The sequence below is a fragment of the Aquila chrysaetos genome, chromosome 12 (genome assembly GCF_900496995.4).
Source record: "Aquila chrysaetos chrysaetos chromosome 12, bAquChr1.4, whole genome shotgun sequence".
Classification (NCBI taxonomy): domain Eukaryota; kingdom Metazoa; phylum Chordata; class Aves; order Accipitriformes; family Accipitridae; genus Aquila; species Aquila chrysaetos.
The window spans coordinates 7,169,842-7,188,657 of record NC_044015.1 but is presented as its reverse complement, the minus strand read 5'-3'; the positions used below and the strand labels follow the sequence as shown (position 1 = coordinate 7,188,657).

Below are 18,816 nucleotides of genomic sequence, written 5' to 3'. Positions count from 1 at the left end.
ACCTGCATTCCTAAAGTATTTGTGCTGCATCCAGCAATATTCTAGATGAAGGCAATGCTGGATGTTTTTTCTCTGAACGTTGCAGTGCTTCAAGCAGTGAGGGATGCACAAAAAGAGAAACATGGGAAATCTCGGTGTTTGTCTGCTTCCTACCTGTTTCCTGTGCTTGGCTACTGAGAAACGTTGTGTGTCTTGCCTGTGCAGTCACTTCCACTGCTGAACTGTAATTCCTCCTAACATGTGGATGTGCTCCTGCAGTTCTCTCCTCACCCTGTGGGCCTGTCTTCTTCTCTGTCACCCTTCAAGGGAGCAGTGGCTGTGCAGGCCCTCCCAGCCTGCCTTCCTCCTCACTCAGGTCTTCCCCCTCTTGTCTTTGTTGAGTCTCTCCCTAATTCCTGCTAGGTTTGACTGTGGCCTTCATTGCTGGCCCTTCTCCACCCTCTGGCTTCTGAATCCTGGGCAGGGCCAGAGCAGGAGGGGCTGATGCCTTCCTGCTTTCAAAACATGTGTAGTGTTGTCTTCAGCTGTTTCTGGGACATGGTGTGCTTTTTGTTGAGTTTGGTTTAGGTGTTTGCTGTTCTCGAGTTGGTGTCCTGATCTACCTGGTGTGCTCTGGTGCCTGACCTCTCTAGTGTGCCTGTCCAAGGGACTGCAAGCTCCCAGTGGCAGGGAACATGTATCTGTGTGCGTGAGCGTGTGTGTGTGTGCGTACATATTTGCTAGTGCTGTACAAATAACCATGTGTCACGGCTTGTAACCCCGCGGCAGGCTAACTGCTTTAGCGATGCTGGGATATGCAAGGTATGGCACATGACTCCAAAGGTGGGACGCGTGAAGGCCATGCGTGCAGAGTGCTTCAGGTACTAGTAAGTAACGCACAGTTCTCCGTGTTGTTGTGGCACAGATCCATTTCCTTGCAGTAGGAGGTCGTGTGTCTGTAATGACTGCCATGCCATTAAAGCATGTTTCTCTGTCAAGCGTGAGGGAGGGAGGAAGAGACCTTTCCCCTGAGAGATGTGCCGAAAGCTGCGTGCTCTTCCCCACCCATGCAGATTCTTAGCGTGCTGGCAGGGGGCCTTGAGAGGAGACATTGGACTGGCGCTTGCATACTGTCCGTCCCTGCTGCATGCTTGAATGCAACATATAAAGTGAGTATTGTGCCTGGTGTGGAAGCAAGCTGTTAACAACTCTTTTCTCTTTGCCTCTAGCCCTGACGAAGAATCTTCACAGAAGTTCATTCCCTTTGTCGGGGTAAGCGTTACCTTAGTTATGCTGCCTCAAGCCAGCTAGAATATGTCCACAAGTGTTAACCCAAACTTACCTGATTTTTGGGGTAGAGCAGGAGTGCTGGATGCTCTAAGGTAGAATGTCAGCATGAACATCTGATGGTTGGATGCAACTGCCTGGTATGTAAGCAAACCTCTAAGATCCCTCAACTAACTATAGGGTGTATTTTACTGTCCTGGCAGCTGGCTCTGGGCAGCTCTGTACTGCATGCATGCCTACTAGCACTGAAGCAGGCACCATAGCCTTCCTATTGCCTTGTTCATTCAATACAGAGAGGGAAGCGTGACACTGAAGTGCTCTGATCCACAGCCTGCCTTTGCTGCAGACCAAAGCACCTAGTTGGTGGAGAATTGCTGCTGGGCCACGTGCAGAGGAAGGTGGTGTGTTCCTGGAAACCTGATCTCAATGTTGCTGTGCCCAGCATTGTCCTGGGTGATTGATTTGGCCAAATTTGCCATTCCAGTGTCAGTCCTCTGTGTGCTTGTCATGAATGGTCTCTAGTCCTCTTAATATCTCATCCACTCCTGGGAAGTGGAGAGTACATCCCACCAGGGAGATAATTTATACCACTGTTAAGTTTGAGTCTGGGGCAGTAGCTGTTTAATGCATTTTATTATGTGAATACATATTTGGGATAGTAGTCCCTGACTTTTCCTCCTGTCTTACCTTTAAATGTTCCCAGCTCAGGTGGCCAAGTGCAGAGAGTATCTAGGCAAGGGTGCGTTTGTGCTTCTGTCAGTGTATTTTGCACACTGTGTACTTTGCCTTTTCTAGCTTCCCTCCCCTTATTTGATCATGCTCTTCATTAAGTTTTAGTATAAAGTCATTGACCTATGGCCAAAAGGATATCCCCTGACTGCTCTTGAGCTGCTGGATGTCTTCTCCACAGTTTTTGCTGCTCTCTTGTAGCTTCTCTTTCTTGCATGCTGGTTGTGTTGTTCTGCCTTCTCTGTGTTAAGCTGACTTGTGTGTGTTCCCGTTTGTATTCCTGTCAGTGCGTCAGAGCTAATCTGAAATCCCAAGGCGTTTAAAGAGCTTAGTCTCTCTTGCCCTCGGGCTGACCCTGCTTTCACTGTGGTGTCTCTTTGGAGTGACAGTCTCTCTCTGCAGTGTTCCTGAGATGACAATCTACTTTTGTTTGTTGAAGGAAAGATGTCTTCTGCAAAAGAGAAGACACATCTTCCCCATTTGTTCCCTGCTGATGAGCTTTGCTGTGATCTTGTCCCTCCCATGAACTGCGATTGCTGGTGAAGAACTGTTGTTATGAAACACCTGTTTCACTTTTCCCAATAACATGAAAAGTCCAGAAGAGCTTGGAAGCTCCTGGACTCGTCTCACTATAGCTGCTAGGCTCTGCAAAGCTTTTCTTCAGGGCTGATTTAGTTCAGTGCTATGTGCATGCAGATGGGGCTCAGTGTTTGTCCAGTTGCTCTAAAACAATCGTTGTCCTGACATTAGCAATGCATTTCCAGTCTGGATTTGATTATCTGAAAGTGGGAGGAGTGAACAGCTCTGTTGTGTGCATAACACTGCCAACCCCCCCAAAAAACTTGCCTTGAAAGCGCAGACTGACTTCCTATGCTGCCTGGTGGTGAGGGTCAAATCAATGCTGCTTATTCTTGCTTCTGAAGTGTTCCTGACACAGTAATTCCGCATGATCACATCTGAAGAGATTCTGAAAGGCCAATTGCAGGTGTCTTACAAAGTCTGAGGCTGAACATGAACACCGAAGCTCTTTCCCTCAGCTGCAGCCTGCTTGGAGCTGTTGGCCAAGGAAGAGAGGGAGCCAGCGATGTTTGAGTTTGTGACTCCTGATATTGGCTGGGCTCTGTTGGCTTTTAGGGTGCAAAAACTGATGTCCTGCAGCTGGATTGTGCAGTCTTTGAGCCAGAAGCAAGCAGGGCAGTGCCGTGCTGCTCAGCTGGGCTCTGAAGTGTTGGGAGCAGAGCCTCACAAGGGGCCAGTCGCACATGAAAGACAGGGTCGGGTGGTGAGGCTGCATAGTTGTGCACCTGTGGTGCGCCGACAGCCAGTCGCCAGGAGAGTTAACAGGATGTGCCTCCTTCCTGAAGGGAAAGGAGGCTGGCTGCTGCAGCGTTCCTGCATGGAGGCATTGTTGGGACTGCAGCAGTCTCAAGCACCTCCCTCAGTGGAGGGAAGGGAAAGTTTTTAACCTTGTCTTCCTCCCATGTGTCTGAACTCAAGCATCTTCAGTCAGCCAGCAAGCGGGAAAAGGCCAGAAGAGATTTCCTGTCTGGCTTGCAGATCAAGGTGGCTGTAGGCAGTTTTCTGTGTTGCTTGTTCTTCCCGTAACTCTTCTGCCTCACCTCCTCTTGCTTACAGCTAGTTACAGTGTGTGAAATATCTTCTTGGCGTTTAACACATACAGCACAAATGGCAGCTGGACTCCAGAGCCTGATTTGTTGCCCTTTGCATGCAGACTGGCCAAACTGAGCTGCAGCCGCCTCCTCCCAAGCCAGTCCCCCCTCAGGGAGCCTCTGCACACACTGCTGAGTTCACAATGGCTTTTCCAAGACTGGAGCTAACAGAGCATCCACAAGAAAGCCTGACAGCTCTCCAAGATCTAGTGTTGAGCATACATGCCCCCCACTCCGAAGTAGGTCCTTTTTCTTGATCCTATAGCACAGAAGTGTGCTCCCTAGAGATGTGGTCTAGATATGGTCATGTCTGAACTTAACGATCTTCAAACTAAATAGACTGCATGACATCATTTCTCCTTCTAAAGCAGGTTTTATTGACTTGAGATCCCTTTGCAGCTCTTTCCCATTTGTCAGTGTTTATATAGGGTAGACATTAGCCCTGGATACAAGTTCTTTAAGGACCTTAAGAAGGGTCTTTCCTCTGCAGTGTCGAGAGTAATGACCCCTGTGCACCGTAGCAGATTATCTCTGCAGAAGGTCCCTGCTCTTACATCACCAAGGGTCATTTTATCTTTCTAGGCATAGTGTGTTCCTGGGAGCTTGTGTTTGTAGCATGCTCTGTTCCACAAATTATTGCCAGTGGCATTTATTGTTAACCTAAACGTGCTAGCTGGTGGTTGGCCATATCAGAACACATTTGTATCCTTATTACAGTGTGATTGGGATTGTTCTGACCTGTCCATGTGGTGGTTTATCCATGGCTGTGTCCAGAGGCTTTGCTAGGAGCTCTATCTTCTTTGCTGGACACTTCCCTTGTTTGGAGACCAGAAAACTCCCATCAGAAAGTGTACTTTGTTGCTTTTGTGGTTTCCTAACAAACCCCAACTATGCTGCACCCTTGAAGTGGCTGTACGTGTGCAGTGAAAGCAGTATGTCTGTAATTAGCAGGTGTATCAAAGCAATGCTAAAGGGATATTTATGTTCCTTTCTCCTCCCTGCCCTATTCCCACAGGTGTCACAGACAGGCACTGTAGTTGCCATAGCTTGGGTCTGATGGTGGGCTATTCAGAGCTGTGCAGATCTGTAACAGCTCCATAGGGTCTGTGCTGTCTTTTGTATAGGTCAGGGAAGGGTTGTGAGCTGGTACTACTTGGCTGGACGCTGCTGGGACCTGCCTGGCTCTTAGAAGACTCCACTTTTTAACATACTTTAACACTACTGTGACTGCAGGGACAGTGCCAAGGGGGGTGTAGGGATGAGCTTAGTTTGGGGGTTGGGGGTTCACAAAGTTCAGGGGACTCCTGTTGCATAGTCCTCCTCTGCAAAACTCCTCTTCTGTTTTGCCCCCTCTAGGTGGTGAAGGTTGGAATAGTGGAACAATCTTCTGCAACGTCAGGTAACAAGCATCTTGCGTGTGCTTTCTGTGTTGTACAGGTGGTGGGAACGTGACTTCACATGCTGAACAAACTTGTCCTTTGCTGATGTCTTGGAGTTTTGTAAGATGGAATTGGATTTTATTAGCTCCCAGTTCTGCTGCCTTGACTCCCAGCAGCTGTCTGCAGAGAGGCCTTTCACTTGAAAGAGGCCCTTTTTCTTGTTACTTTACAAGGAGCTTCAGGGCAGCTGAAATTCCCATGCTCTCATCCAGGGAAGCTCCACTCGTATGTGTAAACACCCATTTTTCTTATGTGTGTTCACAGTGGGGTGAATTCACCACTGTGGTTATTTGAGGTTCCTGCTCCAAACTGGGCAGGCAATTCATCGGAAGTTCATGCCTGTCTCCCTACACTGGGCTCAAGTGCCTAATAAAATCAATCTCAAACATGTGCCTAACACTGGGAACTCCAGGATAGGCAACCAGTTTGCCAGTCTGACAACATATTTAGACCCTTTTTGTTTAATGGGGGAGTACAAAGCTGATTTACACGATACTGCCTGCTTACACACATGGACTTGGGGCAGTGCTATTTTATCAATGTGAACTTGTCTTCTCCTCCTTCATATGCACTACTAGTCAGGAATATTTTTTTTCCTCATCTGTTGAGATTGTTTCTTATATTGCTTCATTATTAAACCCAGATTCCTGTGGCCTGGGTTACACATAGGTTTGTGTGTGGAGGCACCCCTTCTGTGGGTCACTCCTTGCTGCCACAGTGCTCCCACCATCCTAAAGGGCCAACGTGAAGGGAATGATGCCTTGGTTATGGAGGGTGGAAGCAGAGGGAATAGGGAGATCCCTGTGATCAGCTCAGAAGTACTGGATTCTCCAAGAGTCTGAGTGGTGCTGCCTTGCAGTGGTTGCGGGGGGAGATTCCCCAGCAGGGATCAATGGGCTGGGCTCTGACTGTGCAGGAGCCTCAAAATCAGCTGGGAGCAAACCCTAGGAGAGCAGATGCCAGGCGGAGAGCCCAGAGGAGTGTGAATGTCTGTGCCTGCCTCTTACCAAAACATAGAAAGTCCTGTGGTTTAAGTGTGAAAGCAGTCAGAACTGATGGGCTAGCTGATCTCTGGATTGAGTCTGAACAAAACCCGTGCAGCAGGAGCGTGGGCAAGGAGACTGAGCTATTCCAGTGTGCACATGCTGGGCTGTGAGACAAACCCAGACAAACAGTTTGACTTCTTTTCTGCAAGGTGACTCTGATGACGCAGCTCCCTCGAGCTCCAGTGTCCTTTCTTCTACCCCACCTTCTGTGTCTCCTGCTGTGAAAGAAGCCTCCCCCACACCACCTTCCTCACCGTCTGTTACAGGCAGCTTCTCATCCTCAAGGTAAAGCATGTTTTGTCTCCTTAGAGCTCCTTGGCTGTTTTATCTGACATATACATGAGAGAGGAAAACTCTTCTAAAGGAAAACCTATAGCTCTGCTTTCTTCCTCCCTGGCAAACACTTGAAGTTGTTACCTTTCCCCTTCACCTCTTTTGCCTCTGGAGCGACTGTGTCCTTGTTGGCTGACAAGGAGCTAGGGAGGGCAGAGGGGATCTTGCACCCAGTGGGAAGGCTGCAATTCTCAAGGGCAGACACATTTGAACTAGTAGAAGGGGCAGCCTTGTTTCTGATAGTCTGGCAGAAACTCTAATTCTCGTGAGCCATTGTAGCAGTCTGTTCGGGAAGGTTTGTGTTCTCTATCTGCTGGTATTTTCCCTTTGAGACCGGATTCTCATGGGGAGATGTGTAGGCAAAAAAAATACTCACCCTAATACATGTGGGTGCTAGCCTAATCCCTCACAGTCCTTATGATTTTAAGGACCAAGCGAGTGTAAGGTCAGAGTGACTCTGTGGAATGAGCAGGCTTTTTCTCTGTGAGGGGAGAGCTGACAGTTGTAAGGTGGCATAGTGGAACTGCAATTCCTATTCATGTGTGTGAAAGCATATCAGAACAGCAAGGAGGCAGCACCTGTAGGCAATGTGAAGCTCTAGCTTAGCTGAAATTTTTAGGGGTGAAGGGAGGAAACCCCTAGAAAACTGCCAATAAAGAATTGCCCTGGCCAGAACTCTCATTTTGTTGCTGCATGAAACATTGGTGTAGCTGTCTTAATGCTTTGTGTGCAGTTCTGGTACCCAGAAGCACATGGTGAAGTTAAAGGTTCAGGGGAGTTAACAAGATCAAGGGGACAGAGCAGCAGGCTTGTGTGCGGAGACTGGAAGCGCTTGGACTCTGCTGTTTGGGGGAGGAGGGGAGAGAAGTAAGCCACTCAGTTTTGCAAAATCACAGTGGTGGTGAGTTAGTTGAATATTGAACTGTAGTTCACAAAACCTGTGGTACAAGACCTCGGGGCATGCAGTGACACTGGCAAGAGGTCAATTAGAAGGGAGGAGGGGACTTCTGCACACAGCAGGAAAGGCATGTTGGGACCATGTCTGCTCCTGCTACTTCTGTGGCAGCAGGATCAGGAGATCAAGGAGGGGTTAGGCAAATTCATGGAGAGCAGATCCATTAATGATAGTTCAGGGATGTCCCCTCTAATATCCCTAATCCTGTGATTGTCAGGCTGGGGAAGTCCAAGGGAATGCTCTGCAGTTAGAGACTGGGCTCACATGCTCTCCCTAAGCAGCTTCTCCTACTGTCCCTGTTGGAGACAGAATAGGGACCTTTCCTGCCCACCCCAGAGAGCCCTGTGGGGACCTTCAGCCTTTGACTTCTTGAACTGGCTTAAGAGTTCCCTTTTAACAGGAGGAAATGGAAATGTGGAAGTCTCAGTGTAGCAGGTACCCAGCAACAGGAAGGTGTTAGTGGCTGTTAGCCTGTGCCAGGAGGCCCCGTTCCCCAAGTCCCGCCTGTTGGCTCCCTGTGGTTTGGTGGCAGGAGAGTCCTCTCTGTCCCAGGCTGGTCCCAGCAGCAGCTGTCTGGCAGCGCAGAGAGCTGGGGGCTGAGCAGGATGTGGAGAGCAGAGCTGACTCTTACGTGTGAGCTCTGTGTGGGCTTTCCAAAGGTGGAAGTGGTTTGGGAACCTGTACCCACAAGAGTGTAGGCTATTAAAGTTGTGAGCTGTGAATGTGATATATCTGAAGTTGACACCCAGCTCTAGGAATCCGGTACTTTTTGGTTTCATGCCGTGTGGTAAAATCGTCAAGAAATGAGGAAGTTTAGGTTCAACACTGTTCCATCTCCACTGATTTGTATGTGATAGCACAGGGGGTAGAGGGTGACCCAGACTGAAAGATTAAGCCACATGTTTAACTGGCAATGGAACAGAAAATCCTGCCTGGGCATAGTGAACATTAGGATGCTTTGTCTGTACAACTGAGGTGAGAAATGTGATGCAAAGGAGCCTTAAAATCCAAAGCTGCATCTCCAAAACATCATCCTTGAAGAATCTCACTTCTGAAATTACCCTGAGAACCCAAAACCTGGTTTTGGTGATCAAAGATGAACTCTGCTTTGTGGTCTGCTTTCAGCTGAATAAATTGCAAAGAAAAGGAAATGATTTGCTGAGAGGCCCTTAATGATGGGATGTCCTTGTTTTACCTTGAGAGTTTCTTATTAGACAGGCAGTGTAGAGGGATGCATATTTCATTCAAAATCACAGATTCATCTTCCTTAACAATTCCCATTTCTCAAACAGGGAACACAGACTGGTAGATAAATTAAGTTAGTTTTTTGTCTAGTGCTTGTGTTTTATTCAACATTCTGTCATTGTGTAGGAAGAAGTATAGGTTGTCAGTTGTAGGTCTGCTGAATGATAAACCCCTGCTCTACTTGGGGTTAGCTAGTGAGAGGCAGGGACAGGCAAGGGGCGGAATTTCCCAGGCTGCTCATCTTCTCTTTTCTGGCTCAAGAAAGGCTGGCAGCATGTTTTGGTGACGCACATCTGTTACCACACGATGCGCGGGAGTTTTCAACAGCAGATCATGTCCTGAAATCTGCTGTTGTTTAGCAAACATCACAGGACTGGCAAAGGATTTTCCCAGCACTGGAATTCCCCAGCACGCAGAAGGGCTGCAGGGCAGATCGCCCCATGCCAACTCCGTTACAGAGACCTGGGGAGAGCAGAGATCCTGTGTGACCTGAGCATCTAGACAGGAAGGGAAGCAGCTGATGACAGGAAGAGCTCATGAACATAGGAGATGGAAGCAAGTCAGGGAGACTGGGAACTGCGTGCCTAATGTTCAGGGACTCACTAGCTCTTTGTTCACCCCAGTTCAGAGCTGATTTTGGCAGCGTGGCCTTTCTTCCCCACTCAAAGACTGGACGCGATCTGGGCCACCTCAGGGGCTGCGTTTGCTGGTTGGGTCACTGAACTCAGCATCGCGTTAGGGAAGTGCTTGTCTGCTCCTTTTCCACCTGCTCATCCCTGTGGCTGCACAGCAGGTCAGCTTTTCTCAGCTTATTGCAGTTGTGTGCTGCCAAACCGATGCCACCATGTAATGTGACCCAGGCTGCATCACTCAGTGATGACTTCTTGTGCTTTTGTGATTATCAGGTCTCACTATGAAACATTGCTGCCTGATTTCCCAGAGAGCCAGGGACCATCTGGTCAGGAACGGCAGCCTCTCTGAAAAAAACACAGATGGGGGGAACTCTGCTGAGTGCTGCATGGAAATTACCTTCTTCTCTTGTTTTCCAGCCAGAGCCTCGGTGCTGAGTTGATGGGCCTGCAGGTGGATTACTGGATTGCAGCTCCACCCATGGACAGAAAGAGAGACCCAGAGAAGAAGGACCCCTCCACTACCAAAAACACACTGAAATGCACTTTCCGGTCCCTCCAGGTCAGCAGGTTACCTGCCAGCGGTGAGATTGCCACCACTCCGACGATGTCCATGACTGTTGTGACAAAAGAGAAGAACAAGAAAGGTAAGGTGGATGCATTTACTGTTGCCAAAGGCCAAGAATGCAATGCTGCTCTCCCTGTTCTGCCACTCCAGGGCTGCCTGACTTGTCAGTCTGGCATTACAGCACCTTAGTCATATTTTTATCCCCAAAATCCTAGTCGGTCTGTAGATGAGAAGTGACTGCATAAGGTGATAGAGTTTGAAAGGGTGGGTCCTCTTTGTGCTGTAAAAAGGGGATGTGTTCACCCTTACAGCTGAACAGCTGAGATGGTATGGCCCAGAAGAACAAAGGTAGGGACAGAGCAAGGACATTTGTGGGTGTCTGTGCAGAAAGACAGGAGGCACGCTGCTCTGGACAGCTTTCCTGTGTTCCTTGTGAGCCAGCTGGTGGTGGTTTGGGGTGTTGTATGAGGTAAGAGGCAGTTTTTGTGGCCCAACCACTAGAGTCAGGGCAGACCCTTCAGCCTGTGCAACAGCTCCGTGCTCTGGTGTCTCCTCTGCCACATGACAGAGGTGCAGACAGAGGCAGGACATGTGTGCATCCCATCATGTTGCAGCATGTGGCAGCAGCCCCAGCAGAGACATTTTGCTGGAGCTGACGTGGCATCCTCTTGTTAAAATACTACTGTCACAGCTGGACAAACACACCAGCCAAACCTGCAAAGCCATTGGTAGGTATGCTTGTACTTACAAGAGGTGCTGTCACTCAGAGCAGGCTTGCAGCAATGTAGGCTCTGCTACAGGAGCTCTTATGTTCTTTTATATAGTGCTTTGTGGGACAAAAGGAGGTAGAAGAGAAATGCTCTCAGTGCAAAGCCTGATGTTAAACTTTTTTCTATTTTAATCTTATGCTCTTAAACTCATGGCTTTGAGTTTATTTTCTCAAAACAAACAAAAAAAGCACTTTAAATGTTGTCAGTAATTCTGTATTTGCTCCTAGCCTTGGTAATGTGAAACATAGTAGAAATTGAGAACAGCTTTGTGGCAAAGCATTTTCAAGGCAGTTCTGCGCTTACATTCAACTGCCAGGAGCTGTCCTTCACGACATCTTCCTGCCTATGGGCCTGGGAGTCACTTCTGGTGGAAGCAGGGTTTTGGGGGGCTCTGAGAGAAGGTCGACAGAGCCTCCTGGACCAGTGGCTGCAGGACATGGGTGGATAACCCTGCAGCCAGGTCACTACTGGGCCAACATAGCTGTGGCACTGCTGGTACCAGAGCTCCCACCCCGACCACACCCTTTTTAAGTGGCATGCCTATGGGAGAAGCAATCCTGAGACACTCAAAATGTTCACTGGGGCTGGCCCAGCCTGGAGCAGTGGTGTTCAACACCACAAGCTTTTGCAGAGCCAGTTTGTACATCTTTGCTCATGCATTTGGACAGTTCTCGGGGAACTGGACCCCTTTAGGCTCTCCTAATGCCTTCGCTCTCCACCAGCTGCCCGTAGTTTGTATTCCCTCCTGTTCTCCAGGCATCTGTGCAGCCCAGCTCATGTTGGGCCGCTGTTGGTGCAGTAAACCTGCCTGCAGATACATGGGGGGCCGGAGCGCAGTGCTGCCCGGCAGCCGTGTGCAGTGTGTGGGACTCCCCCTAGGTGGTGCGGCCGCCCGGCAGATCCCATCAGCCCAGCACAGGACATAGGCTGGGGACTGCAACAGATGCAGCTGTTTTCCCTGGTGTCCCAGCAGAGCAGCAGGAGTTACTCTGAAGGTGCCCTTTGGGGCCTGGGTTATGAGCTGGGAATGCTTCACGTAGAAACACTTAGGCCTAAGATGTCCACGTGCATAGATGATGGTGCTGAGCACTGACACAGTCAAACTCCTGCCAAACAGGGGTGATTTTAGGAGTTAAAATTGGAGTTAGAATTTCAGACATGAATGTTTAAATGCAAAAACCCAAACAAGTCTTGATGCAGCTCCTGTGAGTGGCAGAGACTCACTGTGTGCCGGTTTGATTTTCTTCCAGTGATGTTTTTGCCCAAGAAGACAAAAGACAAGGAGGTTGAGTCAAAGAGCCAGTGTATTGAAGGAATCAGCAGGTTGATTTGCACAGCAAAACATCAGCAGAACATGCTGCGTGGTAAGTGCAGCACTTGCATCCCGTTGGGCTCTGGGGTGAGGTTCAGCTGCTAGTGTAGTCCTCCAGGGAAAGGGCTGACCTGGTGTCCTGCCCCATGCCCTGGAGCCAATGAAATAGGGGTGTTCTTGGGGAATGGGCTTGGATGTGTCCAGCATGAGGGAATGCATTAATAGGTCTGGGATGTGGGAAAATCTTCCCTTACCTAGGAACTCCTCTGAATCAGTGTCCTGGATGAGGAGGACAAGGGCTGGGCCTGGCTCTGTTCCCTTCCCTGTCATTCTCTGTTTCACTTGCACATCTACTGCAAGTGATGGTGGAGAGCGGTGAGAATGTGGCTGCTCCTCTAGGCAGGACTCTAGCACAAAGGCATGCCACAGCAGGAGCCGTATATGCATCTTGCAGACAGACCTAAAGTGGCTGTCAGTGGAGCTGTGCATCCAGTATCAAAAATATCCCTACAGCCTATTCAGTTGATAATCCCCACCACCGTTAACAGCAGAGGGATCTGCTTAGGTCACCTCCTTAATCCTGGCCCAGTCTCTGTGAGACTGGTGAGCGTGAGGAGTGGTCACAGAATGTGTGTCACCTCTTTAGAAGACGCAGATCTCCTGGTTAAGAGTGCCAGTGAGGAAAGACTGATGTCCATCTCTGTAAGAGTGCATTTGCCCAAAAAAGAAAATGGAGTGTGTTTAGGAAATTTGAGAAACCAGATCAGGTGACGCTGAAATCAGCAGTCTGGAGAGCTCCAGTGTCAGTGAGCGATGCTGGAACAACAATCTGAGCTGTTGTCCCTAAAAGTGGTCTGCTCTTGAGCCTTTCTCCCCCATGTGTGCAGCTGTTTACAGCAGTGGGGTGGCCAGGCAGAGCAGTGCATGCCCTGAGCACAGAATGTGGCCCGGCCTCCCTCAGCTGACTGCAGGGAAGTTTCTAGCAAAGCTGTTTCAGGTTGGCCACTTCCACTCGGTATTTTCTAACTCTCCTCTCTTTTTACCCTCCCCTGCAGTCCTGATCGATGGGGTGGAGTGGAACGACGTCAAGTTCTTTCAGCTGGCAGCACAGTGGTCCTCCCATGTCAAGCACTTTCCCATCTGCATATTTGGACACTCCAAATCTAACTTCTAGCCGTGCTCGGTGGAGGGACCTTCTGTCCGTCCCGGGGACTGCACACCAGGAGCCAGGAATTGCGTGCCAACTCTGACTCGCGTCGCTCTGCCCTCTCCTGCAGAATTAATTACAGATGTGCTTGGATTACCTTTGAATTACTTTTTTCTATTAACTCTTAAGTTTACTACAAGGGAAGGAAACCCCTTTAAACAAAGGCAAAAAAACCCAGTCTTAAATATAGATGTGCTGACAACATGAAGTCGTGGGGGAGTTGGCAGGAGCAGGCAACCTGCCCAAGAACACCTACCACTTATGAGCAGATAGCTGAATAACTGCGCTGCTTATTAACCTGAGACCTCATTGGTGTGAATGGGCTGGGGGAGCCGTGGATCAGCTCAAACAGATTTTTGCGGAAGATCATGCGCATTACGGTGCATTTGGCCCCCTCCCTCTGTATTTCTAGGAAAAAAACATGACCAGTCTTTCTTCCTGCTGCCAAAGGATGAGAGAGATCAGCAAGTCTGGAGGGAGTTCAACTGTCCAGTTTAAAAAACAAACCACTCACATAGCTAGGAAGGTCTGGAGAGGAGATCCCCTTTGGAGTGTGGAGTCTGCCATGAGGATGGGCAGGTGTTTGTGCTGAAGCAATGCCTGAGGAGGGTTGGGCAGCAACAGGAGTTAGGGAAACACTAGGTGTAAGGAAACTCCAGTGTCCCAGGTCTGTGACAATGACCAAACCGAGCCAGTCACAATGTCCCCGCAGCTGGCTGCGCTGCTGAGGGACGCCGCGTCAGTGGGGTCGCTGCTATTTACATACTCACACCAATTATTTACCTGTCAATAAAACCTCGTCCAGCCTCTAAAGGGAAAGGATTTTTTTTAACAGCTGCAGATTTTTTTTAATGCTTTCTAAAAAAAAAAAAAAAAAAAAAACAAAAAAAAAAAAACCACAACCAAAAAAAAAAAAGAGGGAAAAAAAATAAATTGCCAAAAAAAAAACAAACCCAGGAAGATGAGCCGTTGTCTGTGAAGTGATACATCACTGTAGTGGCTGGACCAGGAGCCAGCCAGGCGCTCTGCATGTCCAGCTGCCTTCCCGTCCATCTGTCAAACTGCACACGTGAGGTAGCGTGGGCTGCTTTATCTGCTGCCTTTGTCCTGCCCTGACCTCACTGTGCTCCCCAGAGCCTGCTGCCGTCTCCCTCATGCACCTCTCCAGGATGGGTGCAGACTGCCTGGCTTCAGGGCCACTGCAGAAGTGCTTTTTCGCCATGCCATTGAACCACCCAGGACCTCTCCTCATAGGGACTGAGAGACTGTAACAAAAATGAAGGGTGCTGGGGGTAGGCAGTCTCCCGCAGGCTGCTTTGTAGATGGATGTTGTCCTTACCTTCTGCTTTCTAAGTGTTCCTCCCCACGGGCATTTCTCTGTGGATTGCATCCCTTCCCCAGCAGGATATGCTTTTGCCCTGGCACAGCATTGCTGATGGGTTGAGGCTGTGCTGTGGGTTTCGGTCCCAAGGTGCAGTGGAAGCTGTAGGTAGGACCTGAGAGAGGATGAAGCCAGCCAGGTTCTCTGTCCACCTCGGGCAGCAAGACATCCTGTGAGATGGAGGAGTGAGATTTTTGGGTGTCTCGCACTGTTGGCTTGGCTCTGGCTGCACTTGTGTTCACTTCGTACGCCTTGCTGCTGTCAGGGACACTTGGGGTGCCAGGACAAGGGGATGCTCTTACAAGGAGACAGCGTGACAAGCTGCAGGTCTGGGTGGCCCTGGGTGCTGCAGATGTGGCCTTTTGCTCTCTAGGCTTCCCAAGGCATGCCTGGGAGGGACTGGGAGCAGGTGGCCGCTGGGGTTTGGGGAGCAGAGTGTGCTTGCCGTGTGGAAGAACAGACATCTCTGGAATTTCAGGGTGAGGGACTGAAGTTTTTGATGGGGTGGGTCCTTTTGGGTCCCACCCTTGTGGACAGGCCAGGCTCTGTGAGCATTTCCAGAAGGCACTTTCTGAGGGCAGTGATGCTTTTGAACTTTTTGGTGGCTGGTTTTGAGGGGTGGTTTTGTTTTGTTTTGGGTTTTTTTTTTGTCTGATCCCTTACCCTTGGGTTTTTAAAGGCTTTGGGAACCCGCTTTGCCCTGCTTAGCAGGTCCCGCTCTGTACAGGGACTGCCCAGGTTCTTTTGGGCAGGGCAGCGGTGGTGTGCTCAGTTAGGCCTTCTCCTGCTGATGGGGAGTGAGGGATTATTAGGCGAGAGTGTGGTCCCTGCTGGATCTAGTGCCTGTTGCAGCTCACAGCTCGGGCTGCTTCACCAACTCTGATTTCATGAAACCCTTTCCCAGCAGAAGTACAACCTACTTGGCCAGGGACTGGGTATTCCCTTCAAACCACACAGGGGAGGAGGACATGGTCCCACGTCCGGTGGCATGCTGCTAGGCAGGTCATATTGTCTAGTTGCAATACTCTGTTTCTTCCCGCAGTCTGCTAGCTCTTGGCTGTGGCAGAAGCTCGGCTGTAGTTTGAATGTTGTTGTGTCCATCAATTCATGCTTTTTCGGTTGACCTGAGCTGATGCTCTGGGACTGTATAGCGTTGCCTAGCAACGGTAGCGTGGGAGATGGTGTATAAGCACATCACTTCTTTTTCTTTATTGAGGCTGTTGCATCAAAAAAAAAAAAGCTTTTTAAAGGAAATTAGTCAGTGTGTGATTTCTTCCTCGAGTCTCACGCTGATGTGACAAGAGTGATCGGGCTGGGTTCCAGCACCAGGAGCCGCACGCAGCCTGGGCAGCTCTCAGTGCTGGAGCGTGTTATTGCTGCAGAGGTGGGGTAGACTGACCAACTGCAATAACTTTGTTTACTGGGGGGGTGAGGGGGGAACCATCACTGTGCTCCTCTTTGTATTTCAACCTACTGTAAAGAAACAAATGGTAGCTAGGACAGGATTTCCAGGGTCCTGCCTGTCAAATGTGTGTTGCCCTGCTCTACTCTGTGTGTGTGCGTGTGTGTGTGTGAGAGAGAGAGAAACTCTTCTGCTCGTTGCATTTCATGTTGGTTTGTGTTTTGTTCTAACTTTATACATGTGAATTCACCAGGAAACTCTCTGTATGCCTGAGACCTGAGGGCTTGCATCTCCGCAGGGTTTCTCCCCTGTGGAAAGATGTCGTTGCTCTGAAATGCCCCTTCCGTGCAAGGAAACATCCCAGCTTCTCAGCCGTGTCCTCCTGGAGCCCAGCAGTGTCAGGCTGGATCTGCTTGTGGGCAGCTGTGTGCCCAGGGGGTGACTGTGGTGTTTCCCAGCCTTGGAGGCAAGGGCTGGCATGTGAGTTTGGTGGTGCTGCTCTGGTCAGGGTGTTGTGCCTCTGTTGTTTCTCTTGTATCATGTGGAGCCACTTTGTGCAGCTGTTTCTGTCCCTGACTGTAGGAGAAAACAGGTTTCTGTCTCTAAGGAAAATGAGTGTCAAAGCATGCATGTGGCTCAGACCATTTTGGGAAGGGGCTTTGCACCTGATGACACGAATGAGTGACTGATCTTGGATCTCCCAGCTCCCCAGCAGTTTCCTGGGGGACCCTGCTGCGAGCAAGCCCCGCCGGCCAGAGGGATCCCTGCTGCAAGGCCAGGGAGAGCTGCTGGGGCAGCAATGGGCCTGTGCCTGCAGAGCTGTGCCAGCCTGGTGGAATTAGGTAGTTGCATGCAAGTCAGTGAGTGCAGAAGGATGGCTTAGAGCAGAGACAGCACTGCTCTCTGTTCGGCTCTTGAGAGTTTTGGTGAGGAAGGTGCAACTCGAACGAAGAAACACAATGGCATTACCTTGCCTGCCTGCATTAGGGCTTGCTTTGGAGCTATGTGGTCTGACAGCAAAGGCAGGGGCTGGAGCAGGCAGCATCTGAGCTGATCTCTGGCTGGGAGGTTCTTTGAAGGTGGTGTCCCCTGGTGTCCCTGTCCCTTTGTGTCCCAGAGCTCACCCCTGCTCCCCACAGAACTCGTTATCTCCTGCTCCCCTGGCTGTGGCTTCTCAAAGCAGCTGGTTTCTTTTCCAGCTGCTCTTAGGTGAAGGGCCCCCGCCTTGCTCAGAGGTGAGGTCTCGGGGACAGGCTCACTGCTGTGTTGGGCTGTGTGACGCTGACCTAGTTTAACAGTGCTGGCGAGCAGATGAAGGATGGAAGGTTTTTGTGGCGTCATGTTGCACCTTGAGTGCTTCCTGGTCCTCTGGGTTGAGTTTCCTGGAGACAAAGGCTGGACCTCAGCCCTGAGAGCGTTCAATCAGGGCTGGCTTTCCTGCTGTGCTGGTGAATTTGTAGACATCTTGATGTTTTAGCTCAGCGTTGCAGTTTCCATTCAGTTCAACTGTTACTGGTTACATCTCAGCAGTAACTGCAGAGTCCTCCTTAATTACATAGGAGTTTGGGGAGAGCCACTGTCTCTTTGGCTGTGTTTTGCTGCTTTAATTAGTATGTGCTTATGGCTTCATCCTGCAGAGAGGGCAGGGGTAGGTGGCTGGGAGGAGGTTTTGGGGGCTGGAGGAGATGTGCCTGTTTGCTTTCCATCATCAAACTCAGCAGACTGCCCCATGCTTAACCTGTGATTGCAGCAAAGGCCCCGTCGTCTTTCTCACCAGCAGCATGTGCTGGAGGGAGCACTGGAGAGCCGGGCTGGAGGGCATTGCACCTGGCACCTCCAAGTTTAAAAAGAAAATCCTGGTGAGAGGCAGCAGAGCTGGTGGCCTTCTCCTGCTGCTTGGTGTGCAGAGGGATTGGGAGGGCTGGGATTAGGGCAGTCCTGCCATGCAGCGGTAAAGGGCTGGGGGCCCTGGCGCTTTTGTGAAGCTAGGTTGGATGCAGTGCCTCTGTTCTCTTTGTTCAGGGGGTCTCAATCTCTGCGGATAGCTGTGTGGTGACATTTTAGTGTGATACTCCCTCTGGGCTCATCTGGCAGGGAGAAGGCCAGAAATGAGCCCTAGCATCTCCCAGAGGTTTCCTGGAGCCTCTTCAGCGGGCTTCTCATGGGAGATGCTACTGGCAGGGCCGGCTGCTGCACGGTCACTCGGCTGCTTTGGGACAGACTGGGGGAGAAGGGGACGTGCCAGCTTGGAAAGCAGCAGGTCACTGGTTTCCTTAAGGAAGAGCCACCGGTATGGGGCCACATCCAGTCAGCTGCTGCTTTGCACCTTGGCTGGAGGGTTGCCAGAGTGTTGCCCGCCTGGTTGGGTACATGCCATGGCCACAGGGAAGTGCATTGCGAGCATGGGTACCAGCTCTGCATGCCGCCAGCCTTGTCTGGACTGCAGCACACGAGGGGACGTTACCACTCTGTAGATTCCTGAGTTGTCCATCTGTTTCATTGTTGTATTGTTTGGGTTCTAGGTTGTTTTTTTTTTTTTATGAAGACAGATTAAATGTAAATAGCCTTTTTTTGGAACAAATTGCAACGTGCTCGACCTCGTCAACTATTTTATGGTACTAATGCAACACTAATAAAACTGGACATGAAAGCACACACCCGTCCCTTGAGTCGTCTCTCAGCAGGGGCTGCTCTGGCATGACTGGGGCAGTTGTCTCCAGTAGGGGACAGCAGCATGGCTTTCTGGCGTGGGGGGATCTCTTGCGTTATTTATCCAGCTGCCCGGCAGCAGTTCCAGGGCAGAGCTGGTGGATTGGCACGTCCTCCCCAGCACCAAGCCCTCCTGCAGTTTTTGCAGCCCTGCT

The 18,816-nt window shown here is 50.2% G+C and overlaps 1 protein-coding gene across 11 annotated transcripts in view; it reads left to right on the top strand.

Moving 5' to 3' along the window:
* The window catches only part of PACS2 (phosphofurin acidic cluster sorting protein 2), an 84,568-nt gene extending 65,961 nt beyond the window's left edge, over positions 1-18,607 (top strand). For all 11 annotated transcript variants that reach the window (XM_030032414.1, XM_030032409.1, XM_030032408.1 and 8 more), the window contains 6 exons: positions 1,209-1,251; positions 5,022-5,064; positions 6,300-6,435; positions 9,733-9,959; positions 11,901-12,014; positions 13,018-18,607. In XM_030032414.1, coding sequence (XP_029888274.1) covers positions 1,209-1,251; positions 5,022-5,064; positions 6,300-6,435; positions 9,733-9,959; positions 11,901-12,014; positions 13,018-13,136 — 682 coding nt within the window. In that variant the 3' untranslated portion in view covers positions 13,137-18,607. The remainder of the gene's footprint in view (positions 1-1,208; positions 1,252-5,021; positions 5,065-6,299; positions 6,436-9,732; positions 9,960-11,900; positions 12,015-13,017) is intronic.
* The last annotated feature ends 209 nt before the right edge of the window (positions 18,608-18,816 follow it).